A 19,317-nucleotide genomic window follows, 5' to 3' on the forward strand; every position below is an offset into this window, starting at 1 on the left:
CGAGTGTCCAAGATAAGGATGAATTCCATTTAGGTTTCTGGTGAGGGCGCTTCTGTTTCCTCCTATACCGTCTTCCATGTGTGCACACACACAAAGTGTGAGCTGTCTGCTGTCTCGTGAACACATTGCTGTTTTAGCTCAGGGGCCACTTCTATGACCACAGTTATACCTTCACTAGGTCATTATCTACCTGCCTCCAAGTATGGTCACACTGGGAATCAGAGCTTCAACGCAGGAATGTGGGGGGAAAGATGTAGTTCTGTCCATGGCAGTGATACCTGCAGGGCCTTGTTTTGGCAGTGAGACCTGCAAGGGCCTTGTTTAGAATGATGCCTGGTCGTGGCGGGACTCAGTGATGTCAACACCTTCCCTTCCCTGTGGCAGTGCTGCCAAGCTTCGTTCAGTGTCCAACAGTCTCTTTCTTCCCACAAGAGAAGACTGGCTGGGACAAAGCCAATAGGAGATTTCTTCCAACTCAAAGTACTTCCTCAGATAGTTTTTGGGTGGGTTTTTTGAGACCCAAGCACATCTAATTTATGTGGTTTTTTTTGTGGGGGGAGATGAAAATCTGACTGTGCCTCAGGGCAGCAGCAGACATGCTCACAATGTGTTCTTGGCGTTGACCGGCCCACAGTGAAGTTTATGAGCAGCCGTCTCTTGTCTCTCCTGCTGACAAACTCCAATAGCACCCCTGTGCATCAGCTGTGCAATTCATCATAGCTCACCCGGGAAGCTTGCGAGCATGTTGTAATTTTAGCTATTATCATCTCTCAGCCTTTTATGAGTCCTTGGGAAAACATTTTTTGCTTAGCCAAAATTCATTTGATCTTGCTGAACATTAAAAAAAGAAGAAAAAGGTACAATTTCCCATATGGAATAGGAGTGTTGGTGTTTTTTTTTTTTTTTGTCACTGTTATCATAATTGGCAAGTGAGATGAGTCTAAAGGGAGGGAGGATTAAGGTCACAATACCTCTGGACTTTTAGAAGTTTAGCACAGAAATTCTGCACACCCAGTCCCAATGGCTGGCAGAAGGTTTGGAAACTTAGAGCGTATTAAAAAAGTGATGCTGCTCTGAGCGCAGGTGCCGGAGTCCAGCTCCAGCCGAGAGTTCGGAGCTCGGGAAGGGTGCGTGGAGTCGGCGATAAAGAAAGACACAGACACTGACACTTGATGCGTTCTCACAACAACCCAAGAAAAAGCTGTCCTTTTTATTTACTCAGACACCTCACAAGCTTCTGCACAAGCAACTAATTGTTCTATTTTTTTACTTCAAGACTAAGGGGGCATATACAGACATTCGGTCATTCCGTCTGCACTTCAGGGCTAAGCAGGTGTCCCCAGAGATAATTCTTTAAAACACTGTATTCATATTCTTCAAAGCAAGCCATTATTCATTCTTTAACAGTAGCCATGGAGCAGCAGCCAGGACTCCAAGACCAAGGCACATGCGATTACCTGCTAATCAGTAGTACATTCCTACCACATTTCTATTTTTACAACTTGCCCATTATTCGATGGGAAAATAGTTTACAAGGGAAAAAATATAATTCTAAAAACAAAAATTACAAATATTAAATCCCCCTACAACTATAGACCTTGCAACCCCATAAATAAAACAATAATCAAAAACATTTTTCTTTAATAAAAGCATCCTTAATTCCTCTAGCTAAAAATTATAAAAGCGGCTGAAACAGCTACATTTTCTATGCTCCAAAAAATTGCAAAAACAGGCTAGCCTATAAAATAACAATAACTATACTTATTGCCATAGCAATTTCAGCTCTCACTCCCATCACTTGCATTCCCGTGGGTCCACTGGGTGCTACCTGACTGGCCAGGCCCTGGAAAGGAGGCAGATCCGCCTCACCTGTGACCTCCTGTCTTCCTGCTGCCTCCTGGCCTTGAACCAGTCATTATTTTAGGGCAGGGCACTCGTGCAGTGCTCCCAACACGCAGGCTGTTCACCCAGGGGCCTGAGAGAAGGGTGAGAATTGCCTGGAGTGAGAACTGAGAAATGTGCCCGAGACTTCCTCACTGCTTGGGAGCTGAGGGCACTGCATTCCTACTAAATAGGCAGACTGATCTGGGGTGCCTAAGGAGCTAACCTGTTTCTAAATGCTAAAAGTAGTTGCTGCCTCAGGCCAGCCTCTGAAAGTTTTGGAAGCTTTACACCAGGAAAGTTTGGTCAATTGCATTTGTCAAACATTAAATTATAATCACCCTGTGATTTGTATGCTAAGCCTGGGAGGCATCCTCCTTCTAACAGCATGTCAGCAAATCCATAAGCATTCCCTAGAGTGCCTAATCAGTGAAACTACACCAAGCTTCCAGGTGTAGTTTCCTAATCAGTAAAACTACACCAAGCTTGCAGGTGTAGTTTTCTAATCAGTGAAACTACACCAAGCTTCCAGGTGTAGAATTCGCTTTTCTCCTTCAGCTCTCCCATTGTTCCCATATACCTTGGAGTCTTGTTAGCTCCTGGCCTGTTTTCCTTCCAGCTAGTAAACCTGAGCTCCTCTGGGGACAGCTCGGTGGCATGGTATGCTAGTCTGCATCCCATATGGGCTTTGGTTCTAGTCTTGACTGCTCCACTTCTGATCCAGCTCCCGGCCTATGGACAGGGAAAGCAGTGGAGCATGGCTGAAATCCTTGAGCATCAGCACCCACATGGAAGACATGGAAGAAGCTCCTAGACCCTCACTATGGATCTGCTCAACTCTGGCTGTTGCAGCCATTTGTGGAGCAAACCAGCAGATGGAGGATCTCTCTCTGTGTCTCTGTCTCTCTGCAAAGCTGCCTTTCCAATAAAAATAAGCAAATATTAAAAAAAAAAAAAACAAGCTGCTTAGAGTAGGTGGGGTGGGGAAAGTTGCAAGCTCCACAGATCTTAGATTTAGATAAACCAAGCAAAAACTGAATCATGAGATTGCTACTTGCTTTGTGCTCTTGGGGAGAAAAAAAAATTCTCCTGGAATCTGAATGCCATCATCTGTGTAAAGCGACCATAGTATCTTCTTATGCTGATTGGCAGGACTGATTGCTGCATGTAAATGTTAAGTAATACATGACTGATAAATGTTAGCAACTGCTGAAAATAAGGACTGGAAGTCATGTGAGTAACTGATACATAATACAACATATTTGACTTTAGAAGTAACACTATTTTTTTTTTCATGGGTTTGGTGTGTTAAAGGCACTGAGATGTAAGAAATGAGGCCTGGGAACTATTGTTTGTAGGGAGTGAATAGTGTGAGCTAGAGGTGAGGGAACACAAATGCCTTAACCTCGTCACCCAAGCCAGCTCTGAGTGACAGCTGAGACACACTGCAGATTCCAAGCCCATGGGTGGCTTCCTAGTGGAGAGAAATGTTCAGCTGCATTTAAGAGTTTTGACAGGCTCCTGTTAGTGGTCACCATTGTTGTGGGGAGTGACGGGAGAGTCAAGAAGCAGAATGGGAGAGAAATAAAAAGCTAAGTGCTTTGCGAGCTGATGATTCAAGTTATTCATTTATGATTTCATTTTCTCCATCAAATAAAACTGATCTTAATTGTTATTACCTTTCATAGAGAAGCTCTTGAAAATCATTTTATAATATGTATTCTGTATGCATTGTGGCATGTGCTGAACTAAGGCACAGATGGGGTAAGACAATATGTAAGAAATAATCAGAGGTTTGGAACAGTGCTAAATAATAAAAAATGTTTGACTCCAAAGAAATGTCCCAAGTTTGCAATATTATGTCATGTGAATATCCATTGGATAGCAAGTCTTGTTGATGTTTTTGGAAGGGCAGAACATGGATGCGATGAACCCACAGATGGCCTGGGATCCTCATTTATACTTTTAGTATTTTTTTTCTCTACTTCCACTTGATGATGGGAATTTGGCCCCATTTTTCAGAGTGATGGGAAGAGCACATACCTTGAGTCCTAGGGACCTGGGCTAAAGTTCTGGATCCTAACTATGGGCGCCTGTGTAACCAGTGTACTGCACAGAGCCGTGCATTGCCGCTCAAGGTGCTGAAGTGCACAGAACTGCTTGCAAAGAGTTCTTGTGGAGACAGACCATGTTTCAACACAACCTTTCACCTTTCCTTACTGTCTGTTATTGGTCAGGAAAGATCACGAGGCCACGAAGAAAAGTATGATGGCCAGTGTTCGTCTCTACCTGGATTAGTATGACCAAATTGTCAAGAATTAACCTTAAACGGTTTTGTTGCCTATTGTCCCATTTTTGGCTGATATTTGTTTATAGTCACTGTTGTTCAATTATACCAAGTTTTTGAGAAATGGTACTTATCCTGACTTTCACCCACCATAATCAGATGGAAGCTAAGAAGATAGAAAAGAGACAGTTGATGAGCTGTTTTGGCGTGGAGGTGGAAGGTTCATGGGCAGCCCTTCCTGCTGGCCAGTCCTTCCTGCTGGCCAGTCCTCCCTGCTGGCCAGTCCTTTCTGCTGACCAGTCCTTTCTGCTGGCCAGTCCTCCCTGCTGGCGAGTCTAGTACTTCTTGGAAGTTCTTTGTCCCTCACTCACATTCTTCCCCTTGGGGTTGGCCAGTGAGTGAAAGCATTTGAGATCACCGTTATTCAATCAATGCATCCAACCCGTCTTCCCTCTTTTTTCCTTCATTCCCTCCCTTATGCCCTTCAGTGCTCCTTTTCTTTTTTTACTTTTTTACTTTTTGTGGCTTGCATTTTGGCATCTGCTGGGAAATGCTAATTACAGCAATTAAGTAAAATGAGGATGTAAGATTGCTTAGCAACCCACTTACCTAATATGTAATTTTACTAATTTGGCTGAATCTGTGTGCTGCAACTGTTGTTGTTTTAATTAAGGATATTAATAATAATGTTTTTGTATGGAACATTTTATGCAACATTCTCTAATACTTACCCAGAATGAAAGAGTTCATAAATATTCCTGTGAGTCAGGTCTCATGTGTGTGTGTGTATGTGTGTGTGTGTGTTTCTGTTTTTCTTAAAGCCTGTCCTGTGAGGGGCATAGAAACAATGACCATGTGCAAGCCATGGCCTCTGTTGCTGGCCCAGGTAGGCACACTGATCTACAGGAATGTGATTCTTTTCTTTGTTTTTTTGGCCTGTTAGGTAGTTTTTATTATGCAGTTGTTTAACATGGATTTTTTTTTTTTTTTTGGCAAGACAATTAGTTCCATATTGTTTCCTTCATATATCTGATGTAAAAAGGGATTTTAAGGGAAAAGCCACACCCAGTCTCCCACCCCAGGTCCCAGATGTGGGGCATGCTCCGAGGGTCTTGCTCAAGTGGTTTTGATAGTTCAACAGTTCTGAATTGCTGCCACTCTCACCACTCCAAGCATGATGAGGTCACTGAAGAATCCACTGATTGACGTAGTCTATCATAGAGTCTCCGATTGCCCAGTTTTTCACTGCCAACATATAGCTGAGGTGGTTGATTGACTTGTTCTGTCCTCTGTCTTTTGGTGGTTAGGGTTCTGAGTCTGGAACCTCAACTGGGGGGATCCCCAAAGAAAGTTTGTCTGTGGTATTCCCAGACCAGATTCTTGTATGCACTAGCAAGCACAGGGCCCGGCACAGTCCATCGCCCCAATCAGCTGGTGGTTGCAATTGCTGGTTGGTTCTATTTCCATCCCTGTCTTCCACTGGAACCAATGGGTGCCGCAGTCCAGCCTGGTTCTGCCCAGCACATACAAAGACCTCACACAAACCAATGTGGGCTGCAGCCTAGTTGGAGTGACCCACAATAACCACCACCAGGCCCGCCCCCTACCCTGGTTTGCCAATATGTGTGGCAGACTAGTGCAGTCTGCCCCACATCCCCTTCTGCTCTCATACATGTCAATGGGTATTAAAGCCTTGTTCCATCTAACCAGCTCTACTATCCAGCCTTCACGGATGTTGTTGGGTGTCTCTCAAGCCACCCCAGCCACTGTGGCTCAGCGTCTGTAGCTCACGCAAACCAGTTGGTGCAAGAACCTAGCTGTGCTCCATTCATGGTTTCTAATTTTACTTGTGGGCTAAGGTTTGCTCAGTACTCTCCGGTGCACCTGTTCCATCGCCATTTCATACACTGACCAGCCGTTGGAGCTACTTTGCCCAGCTTGTCCGACTCCCAGGTCTGGACCATGCGTTCCCCAGTGGGAGCTATGACTCGCCAGGGAAGTTTCCTAGGTTTCTCCCCTTGATCCCCTCCCAGACCTAGTTCTCATACATGCCATTAGGTTTTAGGCCAGTGCCCGGTGTAGTCTGGCCTTCCTTTTGGCCTTGCATGGGCTGGTGAACATTGCAGCCCCGCCCACCTCACACCCTATTCAGGATGCACATTCGGGTACTGCTGCCTTGACCAGTCCAGACTGTTGTCGGTTCTTTAATCTGTGATTGATGGCAGGCTCCTTGGTCACACCTAGTTTAGTCCACCACCACTCCATCTCTTGAAGTAACCTGTGGGGCTAGAATTTCCATAGGGTTTGGCCCACACATCCCCCACAGAATCTTCCCCCGGATATGGTTCTCTAGCATGTTTGTTAATGTCATGGCCCTGATTAATGTGACTGGTCTCCGCTGGGTCAGTTCTGTTTCCAGCCCTGTCATCCACTTGGACCAATGGGTATTGTGGTCCAGCTCAATCCTACCCACTTCATACTCGGTCCTTATGCAAACCAGTGGGAGCTACAGCCTAGTTGGGGTGACTCCCTGTAACCCCCACCAGGCCTGCTCCCTTCCCTAGTTCCCATGCATGCGAGTATGTACTGCAGGCTTGTTGAGTCTGTCCCACCTCCCATTAAGCTCTGGTACTTGTTAATGGCCATTGAAGCCTAGTTCGACCCAACCAGCCTACTATCCAGCCCACACACATACTGGCAGGTGCCTTTCTGTCTAGCCACCCCTGCCCCTGTCCTGGTTTTCATGCTCTCCAGTGGGAGTAGTTACCCACTAGGGAGGTGCCCCACTGTCTCCCTACTAGGCCACTCCAACTTCTGGATTGCGCACTCTCCAGGTGGTTCTGGCATTTAACTTAACAGAATTTGCCCCTGGTGCCAATCTGTGCCATCTGATGATGTGACAAAGCCCTACCAACCCTTGCCCAGTCTAATTTTGCTTGCACCATTCGAAACAGTCAGCCCAATCAGGTTCGTCCCCGATCTAGCTCACATGAGGCCCACAGGTGTTCCCCTCACCTGTCTCAGCCTTTGCCTTTGATGCTGTGGCATAGTATCCCTGCCTCCTATAGACCAGTTGTTGTAAGAGCCTAGGTTGGAATGACACGTGCTCCATCCTGATTTCTATTCTTTTCTTGTGAGTTGAGATTTGTTTGTCCCTACCCAGCCCGCCCCCTTCCAGTTGCAGCTCGGCCCAGTCCACATCCTGTTTTAGGATGCTCCTTCGGGTGATGCTGCCTTGACCTGCTAGATTGCCATTGGTTCCTTTACCCATAAGTGATGGCAGGTGCCATGGTCACTCCTAACTTAGCCCCTTGCCACCCCAGCTCGTGAGCTATCCTGCGGGACTTGTATTTCCCACGTTTCCGCCATAGAGTTTACCCCCAGACCAAATTCTCTCACTTGCTGGTAAGTGTCTTGACCCTACCGAATGTGACCAGTCCACTATTCCACCACCCAGTCAAGTAATGGTGCCCAGCTAGAGAGGCTGGTGTGAACTGGAGTGTGGCAGTCAGTGATGCTCTATGCTAATTTGGCTGGTGATTCAGTCTGGCTCAAATAGATCTTATGCACACTCACCTCCAAACCATCAGGTCTCAGTCCCCACGCTTACCCGAAAGGTTCAGGACCCTGTAACTGGTAATCACCTAGAATTCATCTCTCACATACATTAAAGCTGGCCTTAATCATAGGAGTCCCTAAGCAGCAATTTCATATCCTAAAAACCCCAGAGCTCACCGCTGGGCAGCCAGCAGGCAGAGCCTGGTACCATTTGGTGTACTCTCTGCCCAAAGCCAAGGACTCAGTCACTGCCTTTTGACAGTGGTTTTGGCTGAGTCCCAAGTCTTGGATCCCGCCCAGCAGGGGCGCCCCCCACAGTCACCACACTGTGGGGGGCTGCCATCTGCCCCCAACCCCAAGGCCCCGAATCCCGGAATGTGATTCTTTGCTGCAAGATCTCTCCCTAGTTCTTCATTTGGTAACTCTTCTAACAAATGTTTACTAAGTTCCCAATATGTGCCTGAACCAAGTCCAAGTGCTCAGGAGACAGCTGGGAATAATCAAGTATAAAATCCTACCCTGATTGAACTTTCATTCTGATGATAAGGATGGCTGCTACCATAAATTGTGTGCCAATTGCTGTTCCTGGCCATATGCACATACTAGCTCACTTAATCTTCACTACAACACTGTTAGGGAAGCATATGATGAACATCCCCGTATGGGAGATGAGGAACCTTAGGAATGGAGAGTCTAAGGAATTTCTAATGGCTCACAGTCATTAAGTAGCAAAACTGAGGTTTGTATCCTGTTCTATCCCTCTCGCTTCCTCACACTGATGGCTGCATCCATTTCCCCTGCTTTAGTAGTGAGCCATCTTCTGCAGTTTTTCACGCATTCGTATTCCTTTTAGGAAACTCTCCTGGCATTTGCAGCTCTGCTTCCAACCACAGGAATGCATACATCTGAATGTTGTAACCAGGTAACAAAACATGTACTTGGACTTTTCAAATTGGGTCTGAATTGCAGCTTAAAAGCCTGTCTCCCGTATTTTTTTTTTTTTTTTTCTGATTGGGTCAGAAAAGTGATCTCTCAGGAAACATTATTTTCTTGGTGGTTGCAGTTTTAGTCTCTGCAGCAAAGAGTGAGGTGGCGACATTTTTAAGGGTCCACAAAGAGCTTAAAATGTAAATTAATTGAAAGATAAATAATAACTGTTTCAGTGTCCCCTGAGGTTGCAGATCAGGGCAGGTCTTTGGGAAGAATCTTGGGAGTAAAACAGAAAGAATCTTCGGGGACAGAACGAGAAAAACCCTGGTCAACAGGTTTTTAGCCCTACCTTTTCAAATGGCCAAACGATGACTTCTAACATCTTGATGTGTATCTGACATTTACTTGGCACTTAGTTCTCAGAATCTGGCTACAGTGACATGTTCCCAAGTGTGGGCTCACAGTCATTAAGAGTCTTTTAGGAGGCCTTTTCATCAGCCTCAGATTTCAATAGATCAATCTGTGTGTATGTGTGTGTGTGCGTGCGTGCGTGTGCGTGTGATTTCCTTTGCAAAATCGAGGTCTCATTTTAAAAAAAATGTTTGAAAACTCAGGTTTATTGAACACCCACCATGTGTCAGGCAGAGTGCTAAATAGCTTCCGATCCACAGTGACACCAAGGCTCCTGCCCTGAGAAGATTCAGTATAGTAAGGAAGTTAAAGTGGTGATATGCCAGGGTTGGTAAGTGGGTTGATAAAGATATACAGCAACCAGAGGCGGGGCACCTTCATCAAGCAGCAGATCAGTTGGGGATGTGCCTGACCTCGAGTTCCCGTAAATTACTTTGCTGGCAGTCGTAAATTTGCTTCTCCCAACATCTTCGTATCCAGGTGTTGTCAGCATTGCATGAGCAGGGACCGTTGCTAAGTGAACACTCAGCAACACCTGCTAGCGGCCAGCTCAGGCAGCCTCAGCTTGGCTAAAAGTGGTCCTGCCTCACTTTCCCTCTTGCTTCAAGTATGGTTCTTTTGGGTGGGCCAACGTCTGGGGGATGCCTTTGATGAAGTTGAAGACTCTCCAGCAATAATACTGTCCTTCTCCAGAGCCCTTACTCTTCCTTCCCAGTCCTCTCTGCACCCCCCCCCCACTTCTCTGTCCCCTCTCTGTCCTTCCTTCTCACACCCTCACTCCTTTTCTCCTTCCCCTTTCCCTCTCTCTTTGTTACTCTTTCAAATAAACAAATCTTTTTTTGAACCAAAGGCTTTCATGGTACAAAATGATTAAAACATTTTCTCTCTTTTTAAATGTATATATTAATGTATATATTAATTAATATATATATTAATAATAATTAATGTATATATTAAATGTATATATTAATTACATTGCATTATGTGACAGTTACATAGGCTCTGGGTTTCCCCCATCCCCTCCCCACACCCTTCCCTCATGGTGGATTCCTCCACCTTGTTGCAATATTACAGTTCAAAATTCAATCAAGATTCTTTCCTTGCAAACTTATGCCAAGTATAGAGTCCAGCATCTTATTGTCCAGATAAGTTGAACAGTTTCTTGGTGAGACCATTTCTGGTCTGAAGGTAGAGCTGGTAGAATATCATCCCAGTCAATTAAGAGTCCCAACATAACATCAGCAACGATTTACAACATTATGGAATTGACATGGTTTTGAGTAACCAATATGTTAAAAGAGAAAAAAGAATGCAAGTTCTTAGCCACATCCTGTGATTAGCTCGTTGATATTTCAATTTTAGTTTATATATAGAGCTGGCTGTTATACCCTTTAAAACGGCTATAGGGTACTATTCAGCTGTCTCACATCTATTTTCATTTTAGTATTTAGCCGTTTATTATATTGAAGTATAATTTTGCTGAACTTGGCTGATTTTGGGATAATCTAGAGTGGCTTATAACTCTAACAAGACATTTTTCGACAATTAAGGTGCAGAACATTTTGTTTTTTTGGAGGGGTGTGCAGAGAAATCTTCAATACCATGGTGAGGAGTGACTAATTTTTGTGTCCCACCTAGTGAGGTATGAGTAAATCCACGCTAGCTCTTTCCTGTCAGATTCTAAGCTTTACTTTTTGTTGTTTGTCTATTTCTCTTAAAAACACTTGGAACTTAGAGCCAAATTGTTGTATTTCAAGTGTGGCCTGATCAGTGTCTGTTTAATTCCAGTATTCAGATTAAATTCACATCAGTGTTATAGGCTGTTCTGCATTGAGCCAATCAACACCTGATTTCCAATGATGCTTTATACCACGACTCCCATGTTCTGTTATTATGTTAGTTTTTTTGAACTGCAATGGTAAACTGTCTCACAACCTGATTCTGTATGTTTCTTTCCCAGTTGCGGATTATCCATTGATTGGACGCCCAATCATACAAGTCACTGGTGAAATGTTTAACACAACAGACCTGAGGACATAGCTCGAGCCCTGTCTCTAATTGAACTGACCCATGAAGGCCACACTCACTTAACAATGCAAACTTTGGATTCAAAGCTTTTTACTTTTAAAAAGCAAATGAATATTAAAGGATTTTTCCCGTCAACATTCTTTTTCTGAGTATTCACTTTGCCTACAATTCCTCTAGTCTTCTTGTTTCTGAACAAGATTATGAATGGAGGACAAGCCATATAAGCGCCATAAACATGTTCTTCTTTCTTTTGAAAACGAAAAAAAAATCATTATAAAAATTCATTGCAGAATTTTCATTAGGACCACTGTCATAGAGGTTGTGTTTTGAAAATGAAGACGTGACTTACGTTTCTGTGGTCCTCCTGCCTCTTGCTCAGTTTCTCTGATTTCCCAAAGAGTCTTCTGAGTTGCATTAACATTGTGTTTTCGTCCTTGCCTCACTTTGGTGTGTAGTGCTCAGAGAGTGGACTTGCATTCATCAGAAGCAACTAGGGGCACTTTCAAGAGTGCCACTCACTCTGGACTCAGGTGTGTCTTTTCTTTGCCCTGTACACATCCAAGGAGTGACTCCTGTTGTTTTTGGCATTTTTAGTAATCCTTTCTTCATTTGGACCCTCAATTTCCTATTTCTTTTGAGTATAATTTTGACTGTCAGTATAAAGGTCACCGCCTTAAAATAGACCCAGCTCTTTGTTACCAAACTTAGAACCCTGGTAGGGAGTTCTTTTTATTAGATTTTTTTGTTTACTTGCAAAAATGAAAAACAGAAAAAGAGCCGTGGAGAAATATTTCTCATCTGTTCACTCCCTGGAACTGAAACAGAAACTTGGAATGCTATCCAAGTCTCCCACATGGCTGCAGGAGGCCAAGCACTTAGGTAATTTTCCACTTCTTTGCTAGGCACATTAGTAGGGAGCTGTAACAGAAGTTGAGTAGCTGGGACTCAGTCTGGTACTCCAAAAAGGAATGCTAGTATCACAGGCAATGACTTAGCCACAGCACCAAGCCCACGCAGTGAGTCCTTAAGCTGTTAGGGTTGCTTCCAGTTTTGCTTTTGCTTCTATGAAATCTGACATGCCTGTGAGTCATCTGAGAGTGGAAATGCCTGATGAACAGGCAAGTGGATACACTGTTTCTGAGATATTTGATGGACTAGGGGTAGGCAATGTGCCAAGGCAAATTCATTACAGAGGAAAGATCTCCCAGAGCATGTCTAAGTTACATTATTCCACTGTTTATCTCTGTCTCTTCCTAGAAGTTGCCACTCCTATCATCAATATGGCACACAAAACACTAAACAAAAAGGAATCTTGAGTGTATCTTGATCAGGGGTGTTGGCCCACCTTTGAAATGTCATGATTGGAAAGCAGCCAGCTATCTAGCCTTCTTTAAGTGGTATTGTGGTTAGTGAATATGCAATTTCTATGTATCATTACAACATTCTACCAATGACAAAAGGTGTGTGTGTGTGTGTGTGTGTGTGTGTGTGTGTGTGTGTGTGTGTGTGATAGAGGGAGGGGAGAGATTTCTGTAGGTATGTACTTTTCTTATTCATCTGGGTCGCCGAAACAAAATATCACAAACTGAGACACTAGAAACAATAGAAGTTTAGCTGTCACAGTTCTGGAGACTAGAAGCTCAAGATCAGATTGTTATTAGGGTTGATTTTGAGTGGGGTTTGTGGTGGTACCTTCTTGTTGCAGCCTCACATAGATTTGCCTCTGTAAGTACACAGAAGAAAAAACATCTTCAGTCTCTTCCTCCTCGTACAAGGACCCAGTCCTGTTGGATTAAGGTCCTATCTTTAGGCCCTCCCTTAATCTTTATTACCTCTTTATAGGCCCTGTTTTCAATATAATCATATTTGAATTGGGGCTAGGGTTTCAACATACCAATTCAGTCCACTGCAGTGCTAGTTAAACATCTATGAGTCTATCTGTTGTTAAATAGTGAAAGCTTTATTGATTGGTAAGTGAATGAACGACCTAGTGATTTTTCATGTTCAGTTGAAGACAGAGGGGAGAATGAACTTGACCCTCGAAACATGCACAAATGAAAATAAATCCTATAACTCCAACTCACAGGCCTCAGCATCTTTCCTGGCTCACTTACTGGAGGCCAGTTGATTAGTGTAAGAGAAAAATGAGGCCACAGGTGTAGGTTTCCTGCCATGTGAATCAGTTAACTTCATTCAGAGAAGGGCTGTCCCATAAGTCATTGCCTGTGGCTATTAGGTTTTGGGAACAATATTCAGACAATTTAGAATAATCCAGACACAAACAAATGCAGGGGGGTATAGGTAATACATTTAGTAGGCCTGCACTGAATTGTCACTAACAGTAAGCAAATACAACAGCAACAAACATGTTTGACACACTGAGTCAAAAGCCACACATTCTAAACATTAGGTGATGAGCCTATTTCAGTCTCATGGTTTAAGTGATGCTGGATATTTCCTAAAAAACTTTTTTTTTTTTTACTTGAAAGGCAAAGTTAGAGAGAGAGGAAAGAGACAGAGAGAGAGGTCTTTCTGCTGCTGCTTTACTCCCCAAATGGCTGTAACAGCTGGGGTGGGCCAGACCAAAGCCAAGAGTTAAGAGCTTCTTCCAGGTCTTCCACATGAGTGCAGGAACTCAAGCACTTGGGCCATCCTTGACTGCTTTCTCTGGTATATTAGCAGAGAGCTGGAGCTGAAATAGAGCAGCCTAGGACATGAACTGCTGTCCATAGGGGAATGCCAGTGTCTCATGAAGCATGAAGAAGGTTAAGTTGCTATGCCACAACACTGGCCTCAGGAAATTTTTTTAAGTAAAAATTTAAAAAAATCAAAATCCTCTTAAAATTGCTTAATGTTGTAATGGATTCACTCCCAAGTTTTTCTTTTATATTGTTGTTACATAGCTAGACATTTTCAGCACATGTAAATTCATTTCCACAGAACATATGTACATTGCGTAATCTGTGATTTTCCATCCAGAAGATACACACCCTGAGTTTTTCTTGGGAATCTAATGTTTTTCACTTAATCCTGATGTGTTTCCAAATACAAGGTAGCAGAAAATAAAGACAGTCTGCTTTTTGTCCATGTTTATGCAAAATACTGGACATTTCATGAACTCAATACCTACGTCTTTAAACAATTACAACATAACTGTTTTACCTCAGAGGGCAATTTGTTCTTTGAAATAAATATTAGGTAATTCATGATTGCTTGGTTGAAAATCCCACATTTCCTCTTGTCTTTTCTATCAGAATTTAGCATTGAGACGAACAGCGAACGACACCGTGTTCCTCCCTCCAGAGGCTGGTCCCTGCCTTCCTGTAACACATGCAGTCTGCCTCTCAAAGGGTCCTGTGCATGGCACTGCCCAGCCTGACCCCAGGCTTTCTTCTTGGCTGTGTTCTGTTAGTTATTTAGCTCCTCATACCCAGACGGAAATATACCAAATGTGAATTCACACACCGAATGTATTTTTTTCTCACGAATTGTACTCCTTCGTCACTGTTGGCTTCAATCTTACAGTGACAATCTGCATGAGGGTGGCATGTCTTCTGGGCTTCTTCATCTACTATGTATTTGTGCTGGCTCTGGGTTGTGACAGAGTGGAGGTACTTGGGTCACAGAATGAAACTGATTATGTCAGATAAAGTTCAGGAGAGTCAGTTCTTATTGCAAGTTGACTATGACTTGGCAAGAACTGTACCAAATACTGTAAATGCAAAGATACATTTTTTAAATGTTTGTGAAGACATGGAATAAATATCTAAGTTAGCAGGAGATGAGTGGTCTAGCAATGGAGGTGCAGGTTGGGATTCTTGGTGTGACCAAAGTGCCTGCTCTGGTTCTTGATTCCAGTTTCCCATTCAGGCAGATCACAGGAGGCAATAAGCGATGACTCCTATGATGTGTCCTTTCCAGATGTATGGGAGATGGGACGTGAATCCACAGCTTTCAGTTCTGGCCTGACCCTTGTGAGCAGTTAGCAAAGCAACCATTTTTAGTGCAGAAACTGGGAAACTTCGGTGCGTGTTTTTTATATTCATTTCCCACTAACTTTTTCAGGACCTCTCATGTTATTATATTTTAGTTTAACCATATTGAGTAGGAATTATATTATTCAATTTAGAAAATAAAGATTAAAGAAAAAGAACAGAATATTCTATACTATTTATTTGGTATTAGCTATGACATATTGTGCAACTTTTATTTTTTTATGCGTTTGATTTTTTAATGTATTTTTTGTAACACAGTTCCATAGGCTCAAGGATTTCCTTTCCCCCTCCCCATATCTTCTTATCCCAACCAGTTTCCCCTATATTACTACAATAGTGCTCTCTTTCAGCAACAGTCATAAGTCCACCATTCTTATATTTAGGTGTATCCTGATATTGTAGGTACAATGATATAAAGTTCAGCATCCTACTGTTCAGATCTATTTCACAATTTCATTGGGAGTCCATCTCTTATTTGGGGGAGTAGAGACGCATACTGTGATGGAGCTTCACCTCTCAATGTGCTAGTCTCCATATCTTCATTGAATCATGCAACTAAAAAACTTCAACTTTTCCACAACTTGGCATTGCAAAGCCTCCCAACCTGATGAACTGCCCTCCTGTAAGTAAGGGGAAGCTCTATGAGCTAGCCAACAAGCTTACTGCTAGAACGTTAGCAGACTGCATATATAACATATTCTATGACGCTGGTGACTTGTTCCATAGTATTTGGGTTTACAAAAGAAAACAAAGACTTTACTTTCCTTTATGTAATAGTTACTATAAAGGTAGCCTGAGAAAATAGATATCCCATCCACCATGTGGTTAGACACCTGAAATTTCTCCTAAAAATGTTAAAGTGTTGCTTTCTGTACAAAAAAAAGATAAGGCTGAACATGCAAATACCCCAGAGAGAAGTAACATTCACTAAATTATAGTTATGCTGCTCTGCAAATGATTGATATGAGAGTTTCCCAAGAGGATGCTGAGATATCAAGGAGCAAGAGAGAACATGAGTGTTTAAAGTGACAATGAGAAGTAGGAACCATTGCTGCCTCAGAAGATGGCACTCAGAGGACTTGAACCTTCCTGTTTTAAGTGGATTTTTGAGAAAACATTGAGTGTGTAAGTCACTTTTATGCTGAGGGTAAGATCTAAAGTCAGTGTGAAAATCTTGTGCACTTAAAAACACTTCATTATGCCCTGGCATGGTAGCCTATTGGCTAAAGTCCTCACCGTACATGCACTGGGTTCCCATATGGGTGCCGGTTCTAGTCCTGGCTGCTCCACTTCCCATCCAGCTTCATGCCTGTGGCTTGGGAAGGTAGTCGAGGATGGCACAAAGACTTGGGGTCCTGCACCCACATGGGAGACCCAGAAGAAGCTCCTGATTCCTGGTTTCAAGTCGGCTCAGCTCTGGTCATTGTGGCTGCTTGGGGAGTGAATCAGCAGACAGAATATCTTTCTCTCTGTGTATCTGACTTTCCAATAAAAAATAAATCTTTAAACACCACCAACAACAAATCCTTAAATATCCCAAGTGCAATTCTCCACTTGTCTGAGGAATTCCAGCCTGCTAGAACTTTTTCAGAGTTCAACAAATACACATATACCTGCTTCAGTTGAGGTCTAGGTTGCTTGCTTGCCTTTGGCGGCGTTCTGCATGAAAAATGCATGCTCAAAAGTACATTCAATACACCAAGGTCATCCCCAGTATAGTGGAAACAGAGGGACTAAGTTAAGCTCAATAAGTAACAGATTCACTCTCCCATCTATATTCATGGCATATTTGCATACATGCTTAGCTATGGAATAGTTGAAGAAACTTTATAGCATATTAAATCCTTCCCCCTGCCTTGTTTCTTTTTCTTTGTAACTGAGGATAATTGAGTTTACATAGGTTAAAGTCATATTAATCAACTCCTCTGTATATTTGGCCGATGCACATTTCTTGGGTGCTGTCTTAATCCCATGCTGCTACTGGAGAGGAGATGGCACAAAACCATGGTGAAGAACAAGAAAAGGTGGAATCCTCATTTCCAGATCAGAAAAATGAGAACAAATCACCATCACCATTTTGGGCTTTTATGAACTGGCATGCCAGGCAGATAAAATGATACTCATTTTTATGATCTCTCTCTTTCTTTTCCCACCCCTATCCAGGCTGGTTCATTCAGGTCCAGGGAAGGGATCACCCCAGGTTGGTGTGGATCTATCTTTTGCGACGCGCACTGGTACCAGGCAAGGGATTGAAACACATCTCTTCCGGGCAGAGACCAGCAGGGACCTCTCCCATTGGACAAGAAGCATAGTACAGGGTTGCCACAACTCGGCCGAACTCACTACTGAAATCAGCACAGGTGGGTCCTGCAGGCTATGGGCTACCAATGGTACTCCATCACCTTTTACTTGAATGTGGCCTCCCTGTAGTTTCCATGCCTGTACATTTGGGGTCCTTTGAAATTCCAGAAGTAAACTTAGATTCCTTTAAATTAAAGCTCTACATGCTCTATGTTCTTTGACTTATGAAAATCCATATTTTCATTCCTGGGAAGTGGGTAACTTGGGTTTCAGTTTTGGATGGCTTCCCAGAGGAATGAAAATGGAGGCATGAACTGGTGGGTGGGGTTCTTGCTTATAAACAACACAAACTGATCCTGAGTTGTTTGTCATAGAATGCAATTTTTGGAAATTTAAGCTCATGGAAATTATCAGAAGACTCGGGCTGTGAAAAGGAGCAGGAATCAAAGGTTTCCAGGCAGGGTTAAGAAGAATAAAAGAAAAAGCCCTGGGAAGAGTCCCCAGGACCCCCTGAATGCACAGCAATGGACAGGCAGGGTGGGGTGGGCGGAGCCTGGGTGAGTGCAGTGGATCCAGCCAGGTGGAGGTATCAGAGAGGCCCAGATGTTGGTAGAAATGGGTTATGAGTGTTGGAAGAAGGTCGCGTCTACGCTACGCTATTTCTTGAAAACCTGCTATGTACAGGTATTGTGTATGACTTAGTTATTTCCATACTATGAGAAACAACCATTTTATGGATCCTGAAACCAATTCATTGAGTCAAAACCAACATATTTTAAAGGGAAATACAATAGGCTGGAGATACTAGTGTAAATGTTTTCATATTACTTTGTAGAATTTTGGTGATGGGGTATGTGGGGTGTATGTTCCCGGGTACATGTGTGTGTCCTGGGTCACAACACTTTATTACATGCCCATCTAACCCTCGCAGTTCGGTCAGCCTGACAAATCAGGTAAAGTGGTTTTTGTCTGTTTATTTTCATTTTATTTGAAAGGCAGTTCACTCCCCAAATGCCAACAAAAGTCAAGATTGGGCCAGGTCAAAGCCAGGAGCCGAAAACTGAATCTCAGTCTCCTACATGTGTGACCCAGACCCTGCTGACTGAGCTGCCATCTGCTGTAAGACAGTGTGTGCATTAGCAGGAAGCCAGAGCAGATGCAAAGAAGCCAGGACTTGACCCTTGGCACTCTGATACGGGACATGGGGAATCCCAGCAGTGTCTTAACTGCAGTGCCCAACACCTACCCTGCAAATTCTTTAAGAAAGCTCAAGAAGCTTGCAAAGTATGTGACAGACTTTAAATGTAGCCTTTGTCACTGTGAAGTCCATTCTTCATTCATCGTAGCATCTACAGAGACAGGAATACTCTTATTCAGGCCAGTGACCCAACGAACAGCTCTGACCGGCAATTCTTTTCAGGCTGCTGTGATAAATAATTTTCATCCCTTTATCCAAATGTATAGATGATAGACAAGTGGATGGATGCATGGGTAGTATGATGATACATATCAATAATATATATCTAAGTATACATATAATTTGTTTTAACTGAGAAAAGAGAAAGTAAAAGGATGGCCAAATGATATGGATAAAAAGTGACATAAACACAGTGCACACTGTAAAACATTATACTTTAACTAAAGTAAAATCTGTATTTTTTAAAGATTTATTTATTTGATTGGCAAGATAGATTTAGAGAGAAGGGGAGACAAGGAGTAAGATCTTCTATTTGTTGGTTCACTCCCCAAATGGCCACAATGGCTGGAGCTGACCCAATCTGAAGCCAGGAGCCAGGAGCTTCTTCGGGGTCTCCCCTGTGGGTGCAAGATCCCAAGGCTTTGGGCCATCCTCTACTAATTTCCCATACTATAAGCAGATAGCTAATGGGGAGTGAAGCAACCGAGACATATGGGATCCCAATGCTT

General features: G+C 43.2%; 1 protein-coding gene across 2 annotated transcripts in view; it reads left to right on the top strand.

Moving 5' to 3' along the window:
- Nucleotides 1–19,317, top strand: part of SNTB1 (syntrophin beta 1) — a 228,937-nt gene that overhangs the window by 201,651 nt on the left and 7,969 nt on the right. For both annotated transcript variants that reach the window (XM_058668517.1, XM_004580704.2), the window contains exon 5: nt 17,254–17,450. In XM_058668517.1, coding sequence (XP_058524500.1) covers nt 17,254–17,450 — 197 coding nt within the window. The remainder of the gene's footprint in view (nt 1–17,253; nt 17,451–19,317) is intronic.

This window comes from Ochotona princeps, chromosome 9 (assembly GCF_030435755.1).
Source record: "Ochotona princeps isolate mOchPri1 chromosome 9, mOchPri1.hap1, whole genome shotgun sequence".
Taxonomy (NCBI): Eukaryota; Metazoa; Chordata; class Mammalia; order Lagomorpha; family Ochotonidae; genus Ochotona; species Ochotona princeps.